Consider the following 21,200-nt stretch of genomic DNA (forward strand, 5'->3'; position numbering starts at 1 on the left):
AATATTGTGCATAGTCCTCGCCCTTCCCATGGGCCCCCAGTTTTACCACGTTTCTATTCCTGTTTCCCCCTGGCTGATCCATTTCTTTTGGCAGCCCTGTGAGCCTACGTCAGACACGCCCCCCTCCCCAACAGTATACAATGGGCTTGGGTGGTTCCAGCTGGGAACTGCCCATTCTCAGCCTGAGCTGCGGTTGGGCGGCCACAAGCTCCCTCCCAGCAGCGCCTGGGCTGAGAGAAAGGAGCCAGCCCCGCCCCACCCCGCACGCGCCCAGAGCACAGCAAAGCTAAGGCGCGCCAATGAAGCACTGAGGGCACAGGCGCTTCCCCGAGGCTTCGCTTCCCCCATTGCGCATGTGCAGGATCGCTGCGCCTGCTCCTTGGGACCGCTAGCCGCCCTCTGCGAATGCGCAGGAGCAGAAAGAGCCGCGCTCGCGGGGGGGAGGCCGAGCGCCTTTTGTTGATCCAGCTGCGGGGCCGGCCGGCGCTAGGACCCGGCGCGCACTTCGTTTTTTTTCCCATCCTCCTCCAGAGAAAGAGCGATGGCGGCCCGTTAGCGGCGCGTGCGGGCGGTGGGGCTGGGACTGCGCCGAACGCACCGGGGCGATGGGGGGCGGCGCGGCCCGGCCCCCTGCGTGAGGCGCGCCAGGCCCGCGCGTCCCCTCCGAGCGCGGCGCGGCCTTGTGGCGGCCGCTCGCCCTTCTCCCGGCCGGCCAGTGCCGGAGCATCCCCCCCGGGCCAGGGCGCGGCGGCCATGGCCACCGAGCTGGAGCCCCCTGCCTCGGGCCCGGCGCCGCTGGAGGCGGAGGAGGACGAGGAGCACTGGCTGTACGGCGGTAGGTACCCGGGCGCCGAGGGATGCGCGGTGCGGGCTGCGCCCGAGCGGGCAGGGCGCGGGGTCTGCGCGCGCTGCCCCTAACCAGGCTCTGGCGGGGCTTTGGGCCCAGCCCGCTCACGCGAGCCAGCCTGACTGGGACCAGCAAGCGCTCGGGGCCCTGCTGGGTGGGTGACTGACCAGGGCCCTGTCGTTTTGCAGCGAGGCCACAGCTCAAGGCACAGGCCCCAGGGCTGTAAAGTGCAGCCTGGACTTGTGAGTGCAGCTGTGAGACGCGGGTCCGAGCTGTTGGCTTTGTCTGCGCTACACAGCTGTGTCCCTAAACCTCGGGCGGGGTAAAAGCTGTTCGCTCGCCCCCTACTTCCGCCCACTGTGGTTTGAATGGTCGGCTCCTGCCCATAGGAAGCTGTTCACACTGAAACCTGCCCGGGTAAAACTTTTTCTTGCAGGGGAGGTTTTCATCTGTGGACAGCAAAAGTTTTGCCATTCAATTGGCAGTGTAGACTAAGCCATTTTAAAGGCAAGCTTAACAATGCAGTGTAGATGCTCAAGTGCAGGCTTGGAAACACTCGAGTCCATAAGCCTAAATTTGTAAAGCTGTGTAGATATAACCTATAAAAGCCCTCTTTACTCAGAAGACAAAGTAGGATTAAAATACCGGCACAAACAAGATTATGCTTCTCCCCCTCCCCCAAGCTTTTGGGCAACTCTATTCCCCTCACATCCCTTTCTGCTCCTGGGGTGGTGATGGTGTTGACTAATGGATTTTTAGGTTTATATAGAAGCTTCTCCATACCCAACCTAGTGCATGCCCTATGATTGTCTCATACTAGATTCCCCAGACTATGGCAAGATTTTTATGCCAGGAGTGGAATAGAGATCATAGGTTACGGCACTGCTGATAGACAAGAATCTTTCATTTGATATTGGTCTATTTAACCTGTCTAATCAGTTTTGTTTTTTTCTATAGACTCCATGGTATGACTGGAGTCCAACACAAATTTAAACTTGTATAGTGGGGTTCCTGTGGATTTTCTGTATGTGTGAAAACACAGATATGTACTTCCTGTAACTTTGTTCTAGCCATTGAATGTGATACTACTGTCATTCTTTAAATTATGGGATTATGTCTGTTCCAGACTGTGAACTCCTTCAGAGTAGAAACTTGTTACTTTCAGTTGTTTGCAAAGGGCCATGCATACATGTAGTACTTTATAAATAATAGTAAGTCTGAATCCACTACCTCAACTGAGTGAGGTAGGGTGTGAGTTGGCCTTCCATCAGAATTTTCTCCCTTTCATTAATTTCTGTCAGTCTTTGATTAATACAGTGTAGCATTGTTTGGCTCATGATCACTTTTTAACAGTACTGGGGTAATGGAAAATGAAGCATCACAACTCTAATAATAAGACATTGGCATGCATAATAACTTTAAAAATCTCAGACAAATTAATATTTAGGCTCTGGTTCTGTGACTGGATTGATGCAGAGGGACCCATTTGCTTCTTGGGGGCTGCATAGGTCAGAGCCTGCGCTTGCTGGCAGAGCATTATTGAAATAATTATTGGGCATATTTTTAAATGCATCTATCATTTCATGTGTCTTTCTGACCATTATGAACCCTTACACTTTTTGGTCAAGGTCAATATATTTTCTGATCTTTTTTCAACAGAAAAAACAACTTTTTGACTTGAGGTCTCATTCCCACCCAGCTTGGTCTCTCTCTTTCATACAAAAAAATGTGTGTGAAGATTGACAGAGCTGGCTTGATAGTTGTCTTTATTTATTCTGTTGCAAAATCTGGGGTCTGGCATTCAGTAGCCCTTTTTAAATTTGATTAGTTGTCAGATGTGTAATATTACTTGACCATTTTTCATTGCTTTATTTCATCTTGAGCTTTGCTTGGAAGCAAAGCTCTTAAGTATCTACTGAATATTTGAGAGAGTTTGTGTGTCTATCCGTCTGTGAGTCTGTTTGTTGAAGAACTCTTAAACAGAGTGAGGACCACCAAATTTGCTATGCAGCTTCCTGTGCTTTAAGTTACAATTACGGTCAGGGTTTGGTTGTGCCAGAAAAATGGGATGTGCCTGGTATGTGATTATTTCCTCATAAAATGCTAAGGCAAGAGTCTGCTAGCAGGCACAGTTATACTGCAGAATGACCACGGGGGCCGGGCACAACTGTAAGACAGTGACCTGCTGGGGGAGGTTTTTCATCCACTGTCTATGGGTAAGGTTCCTGTGCTGGTGCTGGGCATGGTTGTCTCCTTACCCTGCTCCACCTCCCATGCAGGCTCCTATGCCACACAACTGGAAGCCAAACATCACCTCCTTTGTCCCACAGTGCTAGATATGGGGGGGTGGAGCCTGAGTGGGTAGCACAGCCCCAGGAGCCATCACTGGATGATCACTGTGGCCCCAGGGAGCCCTCACTTCCCGACCCTGAGCCCCGCTACAGTTCCCAACCCCCTGCCCTGACCCCTCCTTGACCCTCTGCATGCCCGACTTCCTGCCCTAAATACTGCACTAGCCCCTGCCCTGAGATCCCACAGGGACGTGAGCAACTTGAGGTAAATCCTCTAATATGTAGATATGATAGGCTTTTTTTCAAAAGGCCTGGACTGTGTTAAGTTCTGATCTTTTGGTTTTTGATTTAATATCTTGTTTTTATAATATTTGCAGATGACACTACCGGTAAACAAGAAGATGGACCAATTGCTGGGTAAGTCCATAAATTATTCACTCACATTAACTGTATCTGGTGGAGGAAGCTTTTTCTTAGCATCAGGCTTGCAATACTTAGATACCCTAAGTTTAGTTTCCTGCGTTTAAATGTTTTTGTATGTGTATATACAGGTTGAACCTCTGTGGCCAGGACTTTCTGGTCCCTAGTAGGGCTGTTAAATATTGGTTAATTGAATAGTCGATTAACCTTATGAATTCTTATCGGTTACTTGACTATTCTGTAGTCCCTGGGGGTGGGGCCGGCAGCCAGCAGCCAGTGTGCTTGGTCCCACTCCTAAGGAGCCCCCTGCCACTCCACACTGCTGCCTCTGTGGGGTGCCAGGCGGGAGTTAGTCCACAAGGAGAGCCTGTTTCAAAAACAGTTCCCTTTGCAGACTGGCTGTCCTTTGCCCTGCACTGCTGCCTCTGATACAGAGACAGCAGCACAGCACGGGGTGGCAGCAGCCCCTCTCCTGAGGAGGGTCTGAGCTCCCGGACTTGGCCAAGCCAGAACTGAGCCGGGCTGCCTGCCCGTCTGGCTCCTAATGAAGAGCCGCAGCAGGGGTAGGTCCCAGACCCAGTACAAGCCAGGACTGAGCTGGGCTGGGCGGCCTGCCTGCTTGGCACCTAATATGCTTTAAAGGCAGAGCTGTGGTGGGGGTTGGGCCCGAACCCCGCACAAGCCAGGACTGAGCTGGGCTGCCGAGCAGCCTGCTAAAAAATTTACTGACAAGGGAGGGGGAAATGTGTGTGTAGTCTGTAGCATTAACCAATAAGCTTTTGCTAATTGGTTAGTTGACTACACTATTACATTCCTAGTCTCCGGCACAGAGGTTGCCAGCAGCTGGTGGGGAGAGCTGGCTGGCAGAGCACCAGAGCCTGCAGTCGGCCAAGCTGGGAAGCCGGTGGGGGTAGCAGAACTTTCCTGGCCCTACCAGCTGCAGTTTGCAGGCCCATCAGAGGTGGAGGGGTCACTGAGCCCACAGCCAGCAGGGCTGGGAGGAGGGGAGCTGCAGAGCTGATAGCTGGCAGGGCTCTGAGCGCCCCAGTGGGTTGACACAGTAATGGCAGGTAGCTGGGGAGAAGAGTCCAGCAGAGAGGTTGGCACCCCTTCCTTCCCTGATCCAGAAAACATATTCATCCTGAACCAGTCTGGTCCCTAGGGAGCTGAATCAGGGAGGTCCAACCTGTATATTATAAGAACTTAAGGATTGTTGAGCAGCTGCCAGAAACTGGAGTACCAGGTGTTTATCAACTCAGTAAATTTAGCTCAGTGTTTGCTGAACTTTGGAACCATAACGAATATTATCCTCTTTAGAACAAATATCCTCATTCAACCAATATTAACACACAGAAGCAAACTATAGACCAGGAGTCAACAACCTATGTCTCCCGAGGTCCACCAACTGGTCCAGGATGAATAAGCTTTCTGGATCAAGGAAGGTCTGGGAAAGAAGGGGTGCCAACCTCTCTGCTGGACCCTTCGCTTCCCTAACAGCAGGGAGCCTGTGCTGGCGCTCCAGCAACACAGTCCCCTCCCTGCCCCCTGCAAGACTGAAGTGCCAGTGCCAGCTTTCTGAGGGAGAGAAGGGAAGAATGCCCCAAATTTCCCCTCTGGATCTGGCTAGTGGGGAAGAAGCAGAACTAGAAACGACTCCTCATGCTGTCACTCCCTCCCCTGCTCCCTTGTTGGGGAAACTGCAATGAATGGATGCGCTTCCCAAAGATCTTCCCCTTGCTCCCATTGGCCGGAATCTGGCCAATGGTAGCAGAGGGAGGCCATGCCTGGGAGCAAGCAGCGTGAGGCATGAAAACAAGTGTCCCTTACCCCCTCATGCCCTGACCCCACAACCCTCCCCCTTCAAACACTCCCCCTTGCTGAGACGCTGCACCTTCATCCTGCTTCTGCACCCTTGCCCCACAGCCAGACACACTATCCCCAACTTGCTCCTGCATAGACTGAGGATAAGCCAGTATCTTGCAGTCACATGTAGCAATTGCGAACCGCAATTTGCGTAGCTTTTTCTTTTTTCAGAACAGATTTTTCCAACATTTGGCCTGTCTACATTGGGCCAAATGTCAGGAAAAAAAAAACTTTTTCAGAACATCCCTTCTTCCTCATAAAACGAGGTTTACAGGGATGCCAAAAAAGCGCATCCGTTCTTCTGAACTCAATTTCGGAAGAGCAGACGCGTTCCCTGGACTCTGCAGTGTAGACATAGCCCTAGAGACCCTTAGCATGATCAGGGTTCTGTTGCACCAACAACTGTCCACACACCCCAAATAGGCCCCTCCCCCACAAATCTTACAATCTAAGGCTACGTCTAGACTACATGGCTCTGTCGACAGAGCCATGTAAAATAGTTTATTCGGCCTAGTCAAAGAAACGGGGATTTAAATAATATAATAACCCTGCTTCATTAAAATAAAAATGGCCGCCATGCTGTGCTGACGATCAGCCGATCCAGCACAGCGCGGCAGTCTAGATTCAGCATGGTTGACAAAGGAAGCTTTTGTCGACCGCTCTGGTATGCCTCCTCTAGACTGCCGTGCTGTGCTGGATCAGCTGATTGTCAGCACAGCGTGGCAGCCATTTTTATTTTAATGAAGTGGGGATTATTTAAATCCCCACTTCTTTGACTATGCCGAATAAACTATTTTACGTGGCTCCGTCGACGGAGCCATGTTGTCTAGACGTAGCCTCAGTGTAAATATATTCAACATACGCTACATTGTCTTCAGTATTTCTTGACGTTCCTTGATGCAGAAGATTTTGTGAAGTTATAACAGTACTGTAAAAGGGGCCGTTTTCACTGGCATGAAGAAGGATGTAAAAGAGTAGTCTACTTTATCGGGTACTCGAGTCAACTACTCTCATTCCCCCTTCCCTCTGCTGCGCCTCTATCAGAGGCATCCGGAAGGCAGCAAGAGCTGACTTATAAGCCGCTCCCCCTACCCATCACTGTCTCATGCAGCATAATGGTTCTATGGCTCTGCCTTTTGAATGCAGTCCTAGCTTGCACTGGTGTCCCAGGCTGCACCTCTGCATTTTAAATGTAGTAAGAGCCAAGCAGCAATTACTACATTTAAAAAGCAGAGGCGCAGCAGGGTTAGCTTCTGGGGCTGGCATGAGCTGGGACTCCTTAATTGTGGCTCACACTGCACCCCGGCAGCCACCCCTCCTGCAGTTGTGCAGTTTAAATGTAGAAGGAGCCAGAACGCTGTGCCCCCGGCTCCTACTACATTTAAACTGCAGAGCTGCAGCGGGGGGAACGAGCACCCCCACTCTTATTGACTAATTGAGTAGTAGATGGAAATTCCATCAACTACTCGGTTAGCTGATTAATTGCAATTTAACATCCCTAGTGCAAAGGGGTATATTGGTATTCAGGAGGTAGAAATAAAATATATAGGACTCTTACCAACATAAGTGATAACAGTGGTCCTGACAGAGTGGTTTTGTTCTCTCTTCTTAAAACTGTAGGAAAGGATGGCTATTTGAATTTTCAGTTTATGAATTGTAATACGCATTCACAGATACTTCGTGTGATTTGAAGCTGAAGGTAACATTTGTTGCTTGTCCTTTATTCAGTGCTAACTGTTCAGTGATTTTTGATATTGAGAAAATTCTGTGGTTTCAGAGGTCAATGCTATTAATTGCTTTTGATTTGGTAGATAGAATGCTATCAGGGAACCATCTGTGGCAACTTCTTCCAGTGGTACTTCTCTTTATCTTTGCACAATGGCTTAATGTCCATGACCTTGGTGCTGTTGTGGAGTCTCATCTTCCATTTCAAGCCTGGTAGACTAATTTTTGTAATTTAAGTGCTTTTGCTACCACCTCAGGAATTTTGCCATATTGGTATTTATATTTACTAGGGCAGCTGCTGACTTCTTTGTTCATAGTTTTGTTGAATCTTGTCTTGATTACTGCAATTATTTTTGTGGGACTTTCCTCTAGAAATGTAAAATCCTGCTTAATTGGTTAACTGGTTAAATGTGAAGTTTGACTGGTTAACCAATTAAGGGAGGCAGTGCAACAGCCCAGTTGGGCTGGGGCAGCCCCTGCTGTGCCTCCACCCCCAGCCCTTCCACGGACAGATGCAGCTCTGGACACCCAGAGCAGCCCTTGCCTGCGACATGTCTAGGCCCACCATGGATGGGACATTACTAAACATCCAGAGCAGTCCCTGTCCACAGTGGAGCCTCACAAGGCTGGAGTAGCCCCCTACCCACAGTAGGCAGGGAGCTACTCTAGCTGCCACAGGTTAACTGGAACCGATGAGCATCACCATTAACCTTGCTGCACATCCCTGCTTTCCACTACCAGTCCTCCAACATGATTGTACAGCTAATAGAATTCAGTTAGCTTCGCGTCTCCCTGGTCTGCTGGGGGGAAGCAGCTAGTGCGGGGTTGCCTCACCCCGTTTGTAAGTAGGGATCCGATGTAAGTCGGATCCATGTAACCCGGGGACTGCCTGTACTCCCAATAATAAGTTTTGCTCAGAACTAAGTGTTGACATATTTGGTCCGCTAAGTCCTCTGTTACATTAACTTTTTAAGAAAGAATTCTGTAATTAGAATTTAAAAATGACTCTTCCAGTTCCATGGTTAAACATGCCTCCCGATTTTAGTTCCATAATTGATCAGGTTCATGTGATTTTTTTTTTTGTTGTTGACGTGACTGGCTTGCTTGAATAAATCAATATGCAATACTAACATTTGCTACACAATCTTTAGTTAACAGAATAAATCTGAATGTGCAACAATGGACATTACGATTAATCTGCTATGAATCAGAAAATGTCATGGTCTGTGGGATTATTACCCCTCCTTTCATCTCTAGGTGATTGGTTAAAATTCAGCCCAATTTCCTAGTAACTGAATGTTGTTAATGTGTGGTGGTTTGTAGAAAGGGAATCACTTGATTTTAATTTAATTCCTACTGGGGAGGTGTCTTCATCACTTAAAAATGCCTGTGTTGCTAGCATCCTTGTGGTCAATCTCAGGCCAAGGAAAGGTCAAGGATTGAATGGAACATGGAGACTGAGACACTTTATTGCCATTAGAAGTAGCTCATTTAGATTGGGGTTGAGGCACACTGAGAATCTTTCAGAGCTGCTGCAAGTGCCTTTGCTGATATGTGGATAAATGTGTGTTTGTGTGCAAGGCTGCCCATCTGGCATTCTTGAGGAGCTCTAAATTGATTTCCAGTCTCAGCAGGTGTTATTTTTATTGATGAATTTGGGCTAACTACTCTGCTACCAGTCACCAGAATTAAATGTGTGTTTTTTTTTCTTGGTAAAACTATAATCAGAATGTTACCTTGATGTGTACTAATGGACACTTTGGAAATATGAGCTCTGTGAGGCAAGTGAATTTATATTGGTCTGTTATATTTGGTAGACATGTAGAATCGTCTCATCCTTTGCAAGATGCTCCTCAGGAGGGCCAGCCTGTTACCAGTGAAGACCGAGAGATGTCACAAGTATGTGTTAAAGCTACATCTACTAAATGTGGCTGCTATTGTGCAGTGCATATTCACTGCTTAAAATTATTGGTGTATAACACAGTTGGATTAGAGAGTCAACTATGTTTAACTTATTGTATCTATACCGTAACAACTGTTTAATTAGCAATTCTGAGTGCTAATTACAGTATGTAGCTTTTCTATCTAAAACTCCTGTGATCTGAGTACTAGGTGTTGAAATTGCTATGGTCTATACCTCTGACTCAGCCATTGACTCCTGGGATTACTGATTTTGAGCCTTTCAAATCCTCTGTACCTTATTCTCTGGCCCTGATTCAGGATAGCACCCCCTACTGAAGTTGGTTAGAGATAGGCATGTGTTTAGCATGTGATTAAGCATTTGCCTGAATGTGAAAAACTGGCCCGCAGTTACACTCCCAGGCAACCCCACAAGACTGCAGTGGGAGTTAAAGTTGAAAAATAATTCCAACATCCTTGGATGAAAGGTGAAAAATATTTGTGTAAAATTTATTCTTGATTAACCTAGTGAAAAAGGATGTCTTTGTAGCAGAATCATTCTTCCTAACTTCTTTTAGTTTGAGCTTTTAAGGCTTGTTCTCATCCAACTGAATTTCTTGGGTATAAGTATCAGAGTCCCCCATGTGTCTGTTTCACTGTTAGGTCCCTCCTAGTGGTGAAGATGATGAAGATGACAGTGATAGCGACAGTGATGATGATGATGTGAAAGTTACGATTGGCAACATTAAAACAGGAGCACCATCATACATGTATGTATTTGTTTGATTTAATAATCAACTTCCTTATCACTGTTGGTTGGGGGGGAAGCAGTTAATGTTGCCATTTTAGGAGGCAGTAAGCTTAATAGCTAATGCTTATTTCTGGTATTGAGTTGCTGGGTGACACATCTATAAAATTAGGCTACTACTTCCTGTGTCAACTGTTGTGATGCTGAATGAATAATATTGGTGGAGGATTTGACTGAAATAGGTGGTAGGAAGTAGAGCAAGCTCTTAATATTTAATTCTTCAGTTTTGCTGAATTAAAACGAAGAATAAAACTAAATAGTAGGATGAATTGAATGGATGTCCTGAATTTATTAATGGTTTCATCTGTCCAGTTCATCTCAGCTGAGGTATGGTAAGGCCAAATTTGCAAATCAGCCACCTGTCACTGAGATGGTTAAGAATCTGAGGGAATGTCTACACTGCATTCCTCTTTCAAGAGAGGAATGCAGCTGAGCAAAATTGCAAATGAAGCGCAGATTTGAATTTCCCACACTTCATTTGCATAATCGCGTCTAGGCGGTATTTCGAAATACCCTATTTCAAACAAAGAAACGCTCTCTAGATGCGGTTATTTTGAAAGAAAACACTTCTTTCGACATTACCCTTAAACCTCATTTTATAAGGAGGAAGGGTAATTTCGAAAGAAGGGTTTTTCTTTCAAAATTACTGCATCTAGACAGCGTTTCTTTGTTCAAAATAGGGCATTTCAAAATAGCGCCCGGCGCAATGATGCAAATGAAGTGCGGGAAATTCAAATCCACACTTCATTTGCAATTTCACTCAGCTGCATTTGCATCCCTCTCTTGAAAGAGGAATGCAGTGTAGACATACCCTGAGTCTCAATAATGCTTAGCTATGGAAATAAGGGAGCAGCACTTCTGGTTGCTGCTAACAGCCATAGTCTTAGGTAAACCTTTTACCTGTTCATTGTAGCATAGTGTAATCCTTTGTTGCCAGGATAACTCCCCTCTGCTTTTTGAGGAAGGATTTTGGATAGGGTTGTGAGTGAATAGTCAACTAACCAATAAACTTAAGCTTATCGGTTAGTCAAGTCAACTACGTGCATTTTCCTCCCTCCCCCTTGCTGCCTCGGTATCAGAGGCAGCAAGGGGTGGGGGAGCTGGTGCTTGGTGGGGGAGAAAAAGCTTTTAAGCTGGCTCCCCCGTCTTCATGGTGCTGCCTGGCTGAAGCAGCCTCTGCTGGCAGCAGGCCTAGGCTTGTTGCAGGCAGAGGCTACTCTGGCAGGAGCCCCTGTCTGCAGCAGCCCAAGCTGGCTGTGGGCAGAGACTGCCATCATGGACGGGGCTGCTCCAGTTGGGAAGGCGGTCTAGCTCACACTGGGTCCAAGACCTACCTCTGCTGCAGCTCTGCAGTTTAAATGTAGTAGGAGCGGAGCTGCCTGCACCCAGTTCCTACTACATTTTAACTACACAGCTGCAGCGGTGGTAACTCCTGGACCCAGCGTGAGGCGGGACTGAGCACTTTTTTTTCCCTTCTTGGTTAATTGTGTAGTCGATTAAAAATTCTATCAGCTACACAATTAGCAAATTACCACCTCTTAACATCCTTAGTTTTGGATGTAATTGATCATCCAAAAGAGCAGAGCCCCATTCATTCATTCAATGATTAGATTCATTCAATGATTAGATTTTTCAAAACATCCTTTTTTGGAGTCTGGCTTTTTCATTGTGAACCAGACTGCTCCTTTTCTTTTGGATATTCAGTGCAGACTTGCTGCTACAACTCTTTCCCCCTATTACCCAACTATATCATAATTCATGGTCAGTCACATTCTCTGGTAGGGTGGTGCATATTGACATTGGGAAATCTTCAGGTTCTGCTTCTGAGTCCAGACAATCTTGTGTGCCTTAGGGATGTTAAAATGTGGTTATTTGTGTAAATGTATAACCAATGAATTTTTCAGCAGTTACATACTGGAAAGGGGGTGAAGGGAGGCTCATTGGTTGACCGTGTTCTCAGGTACACATTCACATCCCTAGTGTGCTGTTGCTTAACTGAATAACGCTGAATATTCATTTCCATATACCCTCTCTCCACCATCAGTAGCTTTACATGAATAGTGCAATCTAATTTTTAAAGTAAGGGAGTCTTTATAATGTAAATCACAAAGAAGCTTGAGATAAAGCAAAGGATGTTGTTGCTTGAAGCAGATCTTTATGTTGTTCCAGTCTGCTGGGGTATATTGAGGCTGGAATGTACAACCATGAATCCAACTTACATAATGAAATACTGATCTAAATCTACTTTCATTCTTTTCTATCTAGGGGGACCCCAATGAATCTAAACTTAAAAACAGGTAGAGGCTATGGAACATCCTCTTCAGGTATTATTTTACCATCTGTATTTTAGGTGGTTGTGGGGTGTGTGTTTTTTTTTTTTTTTTTTTTTTTTTTTTATTTTTTTTTTTTTAAACACTTGTGCATGCTACTTGCTGAAGTTTCTGGCATGAATGGGCCAGCTGAAAATACTGCTTTCTCTCTTTTGAATGAGATTAGAGTATTAAATTAAAGCAAGAGTGAATGTTGTGCAGGGAGTTTCTTAAAAATGAGTGGCTGACTGGGGAGAATTGATGGCCCAACATGTGTTGAAGGGTCAACCAGCTCGTAATCACCTGGAAATGCCAAGCAATGAGGTTGTAATGGTCTGTTTTTTCATTTTCAGTTTAAAACATCAGTAACTTCTATGTAACACGGCATCTGTTCAGTATAGGGTGGTGGTGGAGAATTAATCGTTGGAGCTGGGTTTTACCACCTTGGGCCATGTCTGTGTTATGTGGAAGATTGACGCTGCCATGTTCGATCTTCTGGGGTTGGATATAAGTGGCCTAGTGAAGACCTGCTAAATCAAACTCAGAGGGCACCCCCGTCGGCACCAGTACTCCTGCTCCCGTGAGGAGTAAGGGAATCCAGTGGCATCATTTGCTCCATTGGCCTCCCTCTGTATGGATTGTGTAGAAACTCAGTTTAAGATATGCAACTCCAGCTGTGTTAATCGTGTAGCTGCAATTGACTATCTTAATTTGACCTTCCCCTGTAGTGGCAGCCAGGTCCTTGGTTTTGCTGAGCATTGCCTCACTCTGAGTAGGCTTACTGAGATCATGGGGCTACTTGCAATGTAAAAGATTAATCACCGGGGGAAGGGCAGAAGAATCTGGCCCTTGACCATTTACTAATCAGTTGGCTGGAATCAGCCCTCAGTACTTCATTCTGTTTGTATTTTACAACATATGATGGGTTGAAATAATCTCTAGAATAGGTCCTCTCCCGTACAGAAAGGAAAAGAGGGATAGAAAGGGAAACTATCTTTATGCAATCCCTATTCCCTTTTCCAGTCCATTTTGGTGATTATCTTCCCTCTAGTTGAGGAGAACTGAGGAGATGTAGTTGCCTCTAAAGCCTTTTTCTTTTTTCAAGGTGCTGAGCACCAGGGACTCACGTTGGCTTCGGTGAATTGTTGACCTATTGTAAAAATGAAGCCCCAAAGCAACATTAAAATAGACCTACTGCTCTGTTGAGGAGAGCGGGACGGAGGGGAGGAATTGTACTGAATGATCTTGAAGTCAAGAATGCTGTGGGTTTTGTTTGTTTATAATCTGAGCTAAATTCTGTTAATCTATACTGCTGTTACTTTGGAGGTCTCTCTCTTATCCCCTCACCTTCTAGCTCTCCAGGTTTAGTAGCTGTAGTACCATGGCCACCTATTCTCAAGTCAATGAAAGTTGTGTTTTACTAAAAAGCTAGATCTGATTACATAAGTAGATGCAGAGTTGATGTTAAATTCATAGCAGATAATAGCAAATTATTCGGTTTAAAATAGCTCCTCAAATTGGTGGATTAGGAGCTTTGCATTAAAGGCCTTAACAGTTTCTCTCTCTTCACAGCCAAGTTGCAGCCCAAAGGTATTGATCTAGATGCCACAGGAAATATAAATGGATTACCTGTAATAGAAGTGGATTTAGATTCATTTGAAGACAAACCGTGGAGGAAACCAGGTGGGGCCTCAAAGTTTCTTGTGGTAAATATTTTCTGCAGTTCTGTTTCATTTTGCTTTTGATACATAGTTTGTCAAAGTGTTGCTGTCAAGGGAGATGGAGTGGGAAATCTGAACAACTCTTAATGCTTAGCCTCTGACTCCTGTTCTGAGCAGTTAGTGATGCTAGCTGGAGTTATTGAGCCATCTGTCAATTTCCGTAGTGATTAGAAGAAATTAGGTTAGACTTGTTTTTTATTTATCTTATTTTCCAAAATAAAAGTAGCTGGTCTTTATAGTTACATCTGTTTCCTTGAACAGATACTGCTATCGGAGTGATAATAGCATTTGGCAAAATCCTGAAGTCAGATGACTTCTTGTCATTGACTTCAGTGGGATCAGGATTTGGCTGCAAGTAAGAGGTGGTGTCCTATTGATGCATAGCAGTCGGCATGCTTTAGCACATGACAGCTGAATTCAAAAATGCTCCCTGTGCAGCTTTGTCATTGGCACTACTTAAGCATATCAGGACCTCAGTTGGAAAATCCCAGGTACATGAAGGAGCATGGGGATAGATAGTTAGTTAGTTCCTAGCAAGTTAGCACTCAACTACATAATTTCTGTTGTCAGTAGGAGTTGGGGGCAAAATCCTTATATATCATGAAGGAAAGCAATCACACTCAGGTTTTGAGAAGAGCATCTCTGATGTGAGATTATTTTCCTTACTGGGTTGGTTTGATGGCTTTTTTGATACATAATCTGATGTATGCATTAGCGGGGAAACATTGATTGTTTCCTGCCTCTGTGTAACAAGGCAAAAGTCTTCAGAAGGTGGGTTCTGCTCCGGAGTCTGCCACTAGATGAGACACCCCGAGTGACTTACTTTCTATGCCTCAGTTTTGTTCTGTCTCATGAGGATAATGATACTTGCCTTTTGTAGACAGTTGAGACTTTTTAGATAAAAATTATGTAACATGCTAAATTACAATATAGGAAGCTTCTTTTATCTTCCCTGTTTCTATTGGGTTTTATATTGGGGAGTTTTCTACATGAAAGTGGCTCTTATGTACAAATTATAAAATGCTTGAAGTGAAGTCTTTCTATTTTTCAGGTGTTTCATACAAAAATAACTAAAAGCTAAAGAGATCCAAACACTTATTACAGCAGCTGTGCAAAATTGGCATGAAAATCTACTAAGTTTAGGCATAAAATCCACTCAGTTGCTCCTTCATATAATAGGGTGAGCTAATATTTTACTTTTCCTTCAAAAACAGGATTCTGCTGTTTTGTTAGTGTATTTGGAAGACTGTGTATGAGACATGTTTGATACGTCTCACCCACCTGAAATGAAAGGCTCTAGGGGACATAATAGAAAATTCAAATCACTGTTTTACTTTTTCAAGGTATTGAGTACTTGGATGAATGGGTGTTGGTGTAGATGTAAATAGAAAACCTATCCTTTTCTCCTGCAGGGTATTTGACTACGAATTGAAAGAGAAACTAGGAAGAGAAGAAGTTAGGAAAGAACAAAATTAGAGCAGTGATACCAGTAAAGTTCAGAGATACGAGCATGGGGATCATTACTGTCCTGCTGAATCATCTCTGGACCAGGAATGATCCGTGTAGTCATAATAAAATATTATTTGAAGTATGAATTAAGGTAAAATTAAAGCAGAAGCTCAGCCCATATTCTGTTATTCACAGTAGGTAATTCTTTGTGATACTTCAGTAGCATCTCCTCAGGCAGCCTTTTGGACTATCGTAGACAATAAGACCAGTCAGCAAGATGGTCTCTCCTTACACTGTGGAGGGGAGGGGAAGTTTCACACCATCAGAGTATGAATGAAGGAGCAAAATCTCAGCCAATGAAGCTGATGTGTAAATTTCATGTTGCTAAGCCTAAATTGGTGGACTTCATATGCCAAGGCAGTACAGCAGGAAAAGTGACTTCCAAGAGGGTATAAGAAAGTCAGTCTTGACATTATGGCTAGATAGTGTTAGCTGAAACTTGGGGTTTTAAAGTAGGTTTCGTTGTCTTACAATTAGTCAAGCTAGAAATACCTTTTTAATGGTAATGTTGAGGGACTTTTAACAATGCTAAAGGGTGCTTATGTATTGCACTGCTGCGGAGTTATGCCTTGGTATAATTTCATAAAATTGACCAGTCATGTGGACAGAATCCTTAAATTATCACAAATGTCATAGCACGTTAATGCACTTTGAGAGACTGCAGTTTAAATGCTTGCTGGGATCACAACCAAACAAATAGTGTCTATGGTTTTAGCTCTATTATAAAGGTCACTTGCAGTTTAGCACAACTTGATGCATTGAGCAGCGTGTAGAGAATCTCTAATTGGAATAGCAAAGGGTCAGAATAGAAAAGCATTGGCAGAGCTAAAAGTGAAAAAATTCTCTGCCACAGATACAGTTAGTTTTCATTAGCACTAAACTCCTCCTCCATAGAATTACAGGAGAAACTTGTAAAATTGAATCAATGAAGAACAGTCTATGAATTCACAGCAGTTATTTCTCTTACGATTTCCTGCATTTGGGTTGAACCTTGTATCCAAATAGTCCCAGAACATTTCATATTTTGTCCCCTACCACCTCTGAGGCAAAACACGATGACTTTGGAACCCTCGCACCAATACTACACAAAATTCAGAATGGAAAGTGAAGAACATCTGCATGTCTAATTCTCTGTAGGAAATGCCAGGTACTTAAGGAGCAATTTGAGAGTGCAAATGTGTTCTCCCAGAGTTTCTCTTGATTTGTGGCCTCATTTGCAGGTGCTGATCTTTCAGATTACTTTAATTATGGGTTCAATGAAGAAACATGGAAAGCTTATTGTGAAAAGCAGCGACGACTTCAGCTTGGACTGGACCCCTCTCCACCTATCAGCAGCGAGAATAAGATCACAGTAAGTAACCTGTTACCCAGTGTGTGTGCCACACAGGCCTGCTCCTTTTGTGCAAGTTTAAAAATGGAAGCTGATTTTAAAATGTGATCCTGAAATATTAACTGAGGCAAGATGTCAAGAATAATGGACATAAAGGTTTTTTTAGTGGAGATTTCATTTTTAACTTCCTCCTGCTAATAAATTGTTCCCTTGTATGATTGAATGAAACACTATAGCAAGCATGGAGATTGCAAAAAGAAAAATCCCCTAGTATAGGGAGACTTGGGTGTATTCCCAAAAGACAGTGCCTTCAAGGTTGACCAGCACTGCCAAAGCCCTCAGCTGAGAGGATCATGTGTGAATTTAGTGTTGATGAGAAGTGGACTCTGACCTGAGGAAGTAACTATGGTATGAGGAGCGTTGTTTCCTTGGCATATCTGTCAACATTTCCCCAGCTGTGTAGCCACTTCTTGTGGTGTGGGCTCCTGTCAACCATAGCCACCATGTATTTCACTTTGACCACCAAATGGTCCTTAGATGGTATTAGCTTTTGGTCATTTTGGAAGGATTTACATGGGTGAGGTAAAGGCAAAAGCCTCCATATCCAATTTCCTGAATTAAGGACCGGAAAAACAGGAACAGAGTCAGGTGAGGTGTATCTTAGGGCTTCTTTTAGGAATTAAAAATGAGGGACCATAGGCCAAGAATGCAAGCTGAATGGTTTTTCCAGACACATGAGATTGGCTGAAGATTGGAGCTTTATTTTGCGTGAACCTTATCCACTTGATCATTACAGATGTATGTTCTGCTCTGTTCCTCACTCGAACCTCATTCTCCTACCAAGAGCAGACCATCATGACACATGTCAGCTGGTAACCAATGACAGAGATGTCTTTCTTTGTATTCCTTAGGTTCAGCAAGGAAGGACAGGAAATGCAGAGAAAGAACCAGAGAACAATATTATCAAAACAGAATTCAAAACTGATTTTGTGACTCTGGTGGGAGGGCGCATGAAGGCAGGGCCTCCACCTAATAGGTAAGGGAGTATATGAAAACTATAATGGAGGTTCTCTGTTGTAATGTGCAATTTTTTTTTTGTTAAATAATGGGGCAAGTGGGATCCTACTATTTCTTTTGTGTGAGTCTCTTACAAACCCCAAACAAGACATTGACTTTTTAAACTATATTGGGTGCTGCTCTGTAATTCAATAGCTATCACACCCCATCAACGACAGTTATCTAGTTTTGGAATTCCCCCTGCCATCTCCATTTCCCTATACTGTTAGTATCCCCACTGTTACACCGTGTGGATGGTTAGGCCTGGTGGTCACCCTTGCAAAGGGAAGCTTTGCAGAGAATGGGCCTAAGACAAGAAGGTCTTCCTGCTATGGACCTTCAGCTTGTTGGATTGCTGGTTCTTCCAGAGCCTGGTCCATCTGCTGTTGAAGTCAATGAGTCATTCCATTATCTTTATCCAGGGCTGGCTCAGGCCTAGGTAACTGTCAAGAAGCCACTTGGTTGCTGAACTGCCTACTCTGCAGCTAGTATGATTTACATATACTGGCAGTTGGATGTTGGTATGTTATGTTTTCTCTTGAGTGTCGATGGTTCAAAGCCTACTCAAAGTAAAATGGCTTTTAGTAATTTTAATAGGAAACATGTACTGGACATGTCATCTTCCTGACAGTATGGATATGATTTTTTTTATAAGGACCTTTGGGGAAACTTTTGGTTACATGAAAACAAAGCAGATTTTTTTCTTATTTTAAAAATCCATGTTTTGCATACTCAGCTGATCATACCTAGAAACTAGTCCTGTATCTGTCTCTTTTCAGTGGAGGCTTTGAGTAGAATGAGAAGAGAGGATCTCAGAAGTTAGCACTGAATTATTCATACTAAAAGAACTTTAAAGTTACAGCATACTTCTTTCTGCCTAAACAGTTAATTTACTTTTTTTTGCATTTCATGCATTCCCAAGAGAAATCAGATTGATCAGTTTTACTTTCGGCTCTTGCATGTGATGCTATTCTTTCCCAAAGTGAGTGCCAACCCAATCTGCTCCTACTCTAATGAAAACTTTTCTTTCCTTAGTGGGCTTTGTAAAGTTCCCTTTTTCTTTAATAATAATAATAATTATTATTATTAATAAAACACACACCACATGCTAGCCCTGACACATTTAGCATGGAATCAATATTGGCTTTAGCTAGAGATTTACCTAGAGTGCTTAAGTACCTGTGGTTTTATGGCCACAGCACATCTCTTTGTTGGCACTAGGATACATGTCATTAAATTGGCTGTGTTGTGCTACTGTACCTCAACAGTCAGTTTGTGTTTAGTCTTGTTTTCAACAAAAGCAGAAATAGTAAGGGCAGTAAATCTCACTAGCTTTCTGTTCAGCTCTGGCCCTTCTGTCACTCATTTGTGCCAGCATTATTTGGTGGTGTGTCCTTTATTGTTGATTTAAAATGCTATAAACTCTTTTTAATAACTTCAGCAGTTAATTAAAAGCTCACGTGGCTTTCCAGTAGAAGCAGACTGAGATTTCCTGGTGGAGTTCCACTCAATAAGGGGCTGAAACAAAAAACAGGACTATGCAGCACTTTAAAGACTAACAAGATGGTTTATCAGTAAGGGGCTAGCCAGGATGACACGGACCCAGGTTTATGTCCTAACATCAGGTACTGTCACAAGTCATGGCAAATTCACAGCCTTTGGGAGGAGGGAGACTCTGCATCTTAAAGGATCAGGCCCTTCATGAGCTGCCATCTCTGCGCAGAGAACTATTTTCTCTCTCCAGTCCCAACTGCCTTGTCCCTGGATCTTTATTATTGAGAATATTTACATACACCTAGGATCTTTGATTCCTAAAAATCCCTTCAGCTCCTCTTGCTTCTTCTGCATCCCCCAAATCCTCTACTTGTGACATCACAGCTGTGGAAATAGCTGTCCCCTCTATACGATACTGAATAAACCACAGGAAGATCCAAATCCTTGAGAAACAAAGATCCTGGACTGATTCTGATCTAATTAGAGTAACCAACAGCAGAATCTGATCCCCTGTTTATATGCAAATACCCTATGTTAATAGAGTTCCCAGTCTTGCTCCCATTGAAGACAATGGTAAAACTCACTGACTTCTTTGGGAGGAGAACTAGGCCCCACAGATAGACAGTCAATGTGTCCAACAGTCAGAATTGTAATGAAAGTATCTATTTTAAATTCATGGTCCATGATGTTAGCCTGAATCCAGCATAAAATAGTGCAAATTTTGGGCAGTTTCTGGTCTGACAGCCTCAAACACCGAGCAAACTACATCCCTACTAGATCTGGCCACAAGTGCATTGGACCTGATCCTGCAACCTGTACTTACCTGAGCAGTCTGTTTGAAGTGCAGGGGAGTGACTGCTTTCAGAGTCTGAACCTAAGAGATGCTCAACATCTCCCTCCTCCTTCAGAGCTGGTAGAATATTCTTCATGTCTCAGGATCAGGCAATAAGTGGTGTCTAAGTAGACTTAATATACTTCCTGCAGCCAGAATTCAAGTTCTGCACATACAGTAAAGGATTCCCAACCCTTGTTCTGTGTTTCTCTGTCAGTTTGAGCTCTGCCTGGAGTGATTTTCCCTGAATGGAAAAGATGTACTTGGCCTTTTTGTTTTCAGTCTCCCAGCATGAGAGCGTGCTCTCTGTTGGTGGGGGAGGGGAGAAAGAAAAACTGTTACTTCTAATTTCTGTGCTGAACCTGAGAAGATATATCTACTTTGTACCAGGAAGCTGGGTGGGACAATTGATGTGATTGGTGGACAGGCAGGCACTATTAGGCGGGTAGAAGGAAGACGCCGCGATAAACACGCCTCTGAGGAAAATCCCATTCAGGTAAACAGCTTCAAGCTGTCTTCAAACATTTGATATCCCATGCACTTTGAGCAATTGTCTGCACTTTCCTGACTGTCTCTTTCTACAAAACATGGGGTTTTGATTTAAAGGAACACTATCAAAATTGCTAAGTAAAGCACCAGTTGTAACGTGCACATGCTGTTGTCCATCCCCCTCGGCCCCATTGTGGGTGGAATCAGAACTCAATGGTATCATCAGCCCTACACTGCTAATATTTTCCTTATTCCTCCCCTATATCCTCCCCACTTCAGTGGACCTTCAGTTTCTTGAGCAGGAAGTGGACAGCAAGCTCCTCACTCCCATGGTATTCACCAAAGTATTAACTGAAGTTCATAGATTTTTTTTTTTTTGTAAAGCCTTACCGTTATTACTAGTGAGCTGCCATCTCTGCACAGAGAACTATTAAACCTGAAAGATTTGTTACAGTCCAGTTTACTTTCGCTGTCAATTGCTGTCATTTTACTTTTTTCTCATGTTGGACAGTAAAACTAGTCGGGTTATTTCCCCTTTCCATTCCCATACATTACCCTGCTATTGTTGTATGGGGGCCACACAAAAAAAAAATCAGGTTAAAAACTG

At 44.1% G+C, this 21,200-nt stretch overlaps 1 protein-coding gene across 1 annotated transcript in view; it reads left to right on the forward strand.

Annotated features, from left to right (window-relative positions):
* The first annotated feature begins 290 nt into the window (after positions 1-290).
* Positions 291-21,200, forward strand: part of LOC102462394 (uncharacterized) — a 37,793-nt gene continuing 16,883 nt past the window's right edge. Inside the window, exons 1-9 of the mRNA XM_006136236.2 lie at positions 291-835; positions 3,516-3,555; positions 8,964-9,045; positions 9,709-9,815; positions 12,119-12,177; positions 13,735-13,845; positions 16,613-16,743; positions 17,634-17,758; positions 20,495-20,600. Coding sequence (XP_006136298.2) covers positions 406-835; positions 3,516-3,555; positions 8,964-9,045; positions 9,709-9,815; positions 12,119-12,177; positions 13,735-13,845; positions 16,613-16,743; positions 17,634-17,758; positions 20,495-20,600 — 1,191 coding nt within the window. The 5' untranslated portion in view covers positions 291-405. The remainder of the gene's footprint in view (positions 836-3,515; positions 3,556-8,963; positions 9,046-9,708; positions 9,816-12,118; positions 12,178-13,734; positions 13,846-16,612; positions 16,744-17,633; positions 17,759-20,494; positions 20,601-21,200) is intronic.

The sequence above is a fragment of the Pelodiscus sinensis genome, chromosome 13, assembly GCF_049634645.1.
Source record: "Pelodiscus sinensis isolate JC-2024 chromosome 13, ASM4963464v1, whole genome shotgun sequence".
In the NCBI taxonomy this organism is placed as follows: domain Eukaryota; kingdom Metazoa; phylum Chordata; order Testudines; family Trionychidae; genus Pelodiscus; species Pelodiscus sinensis.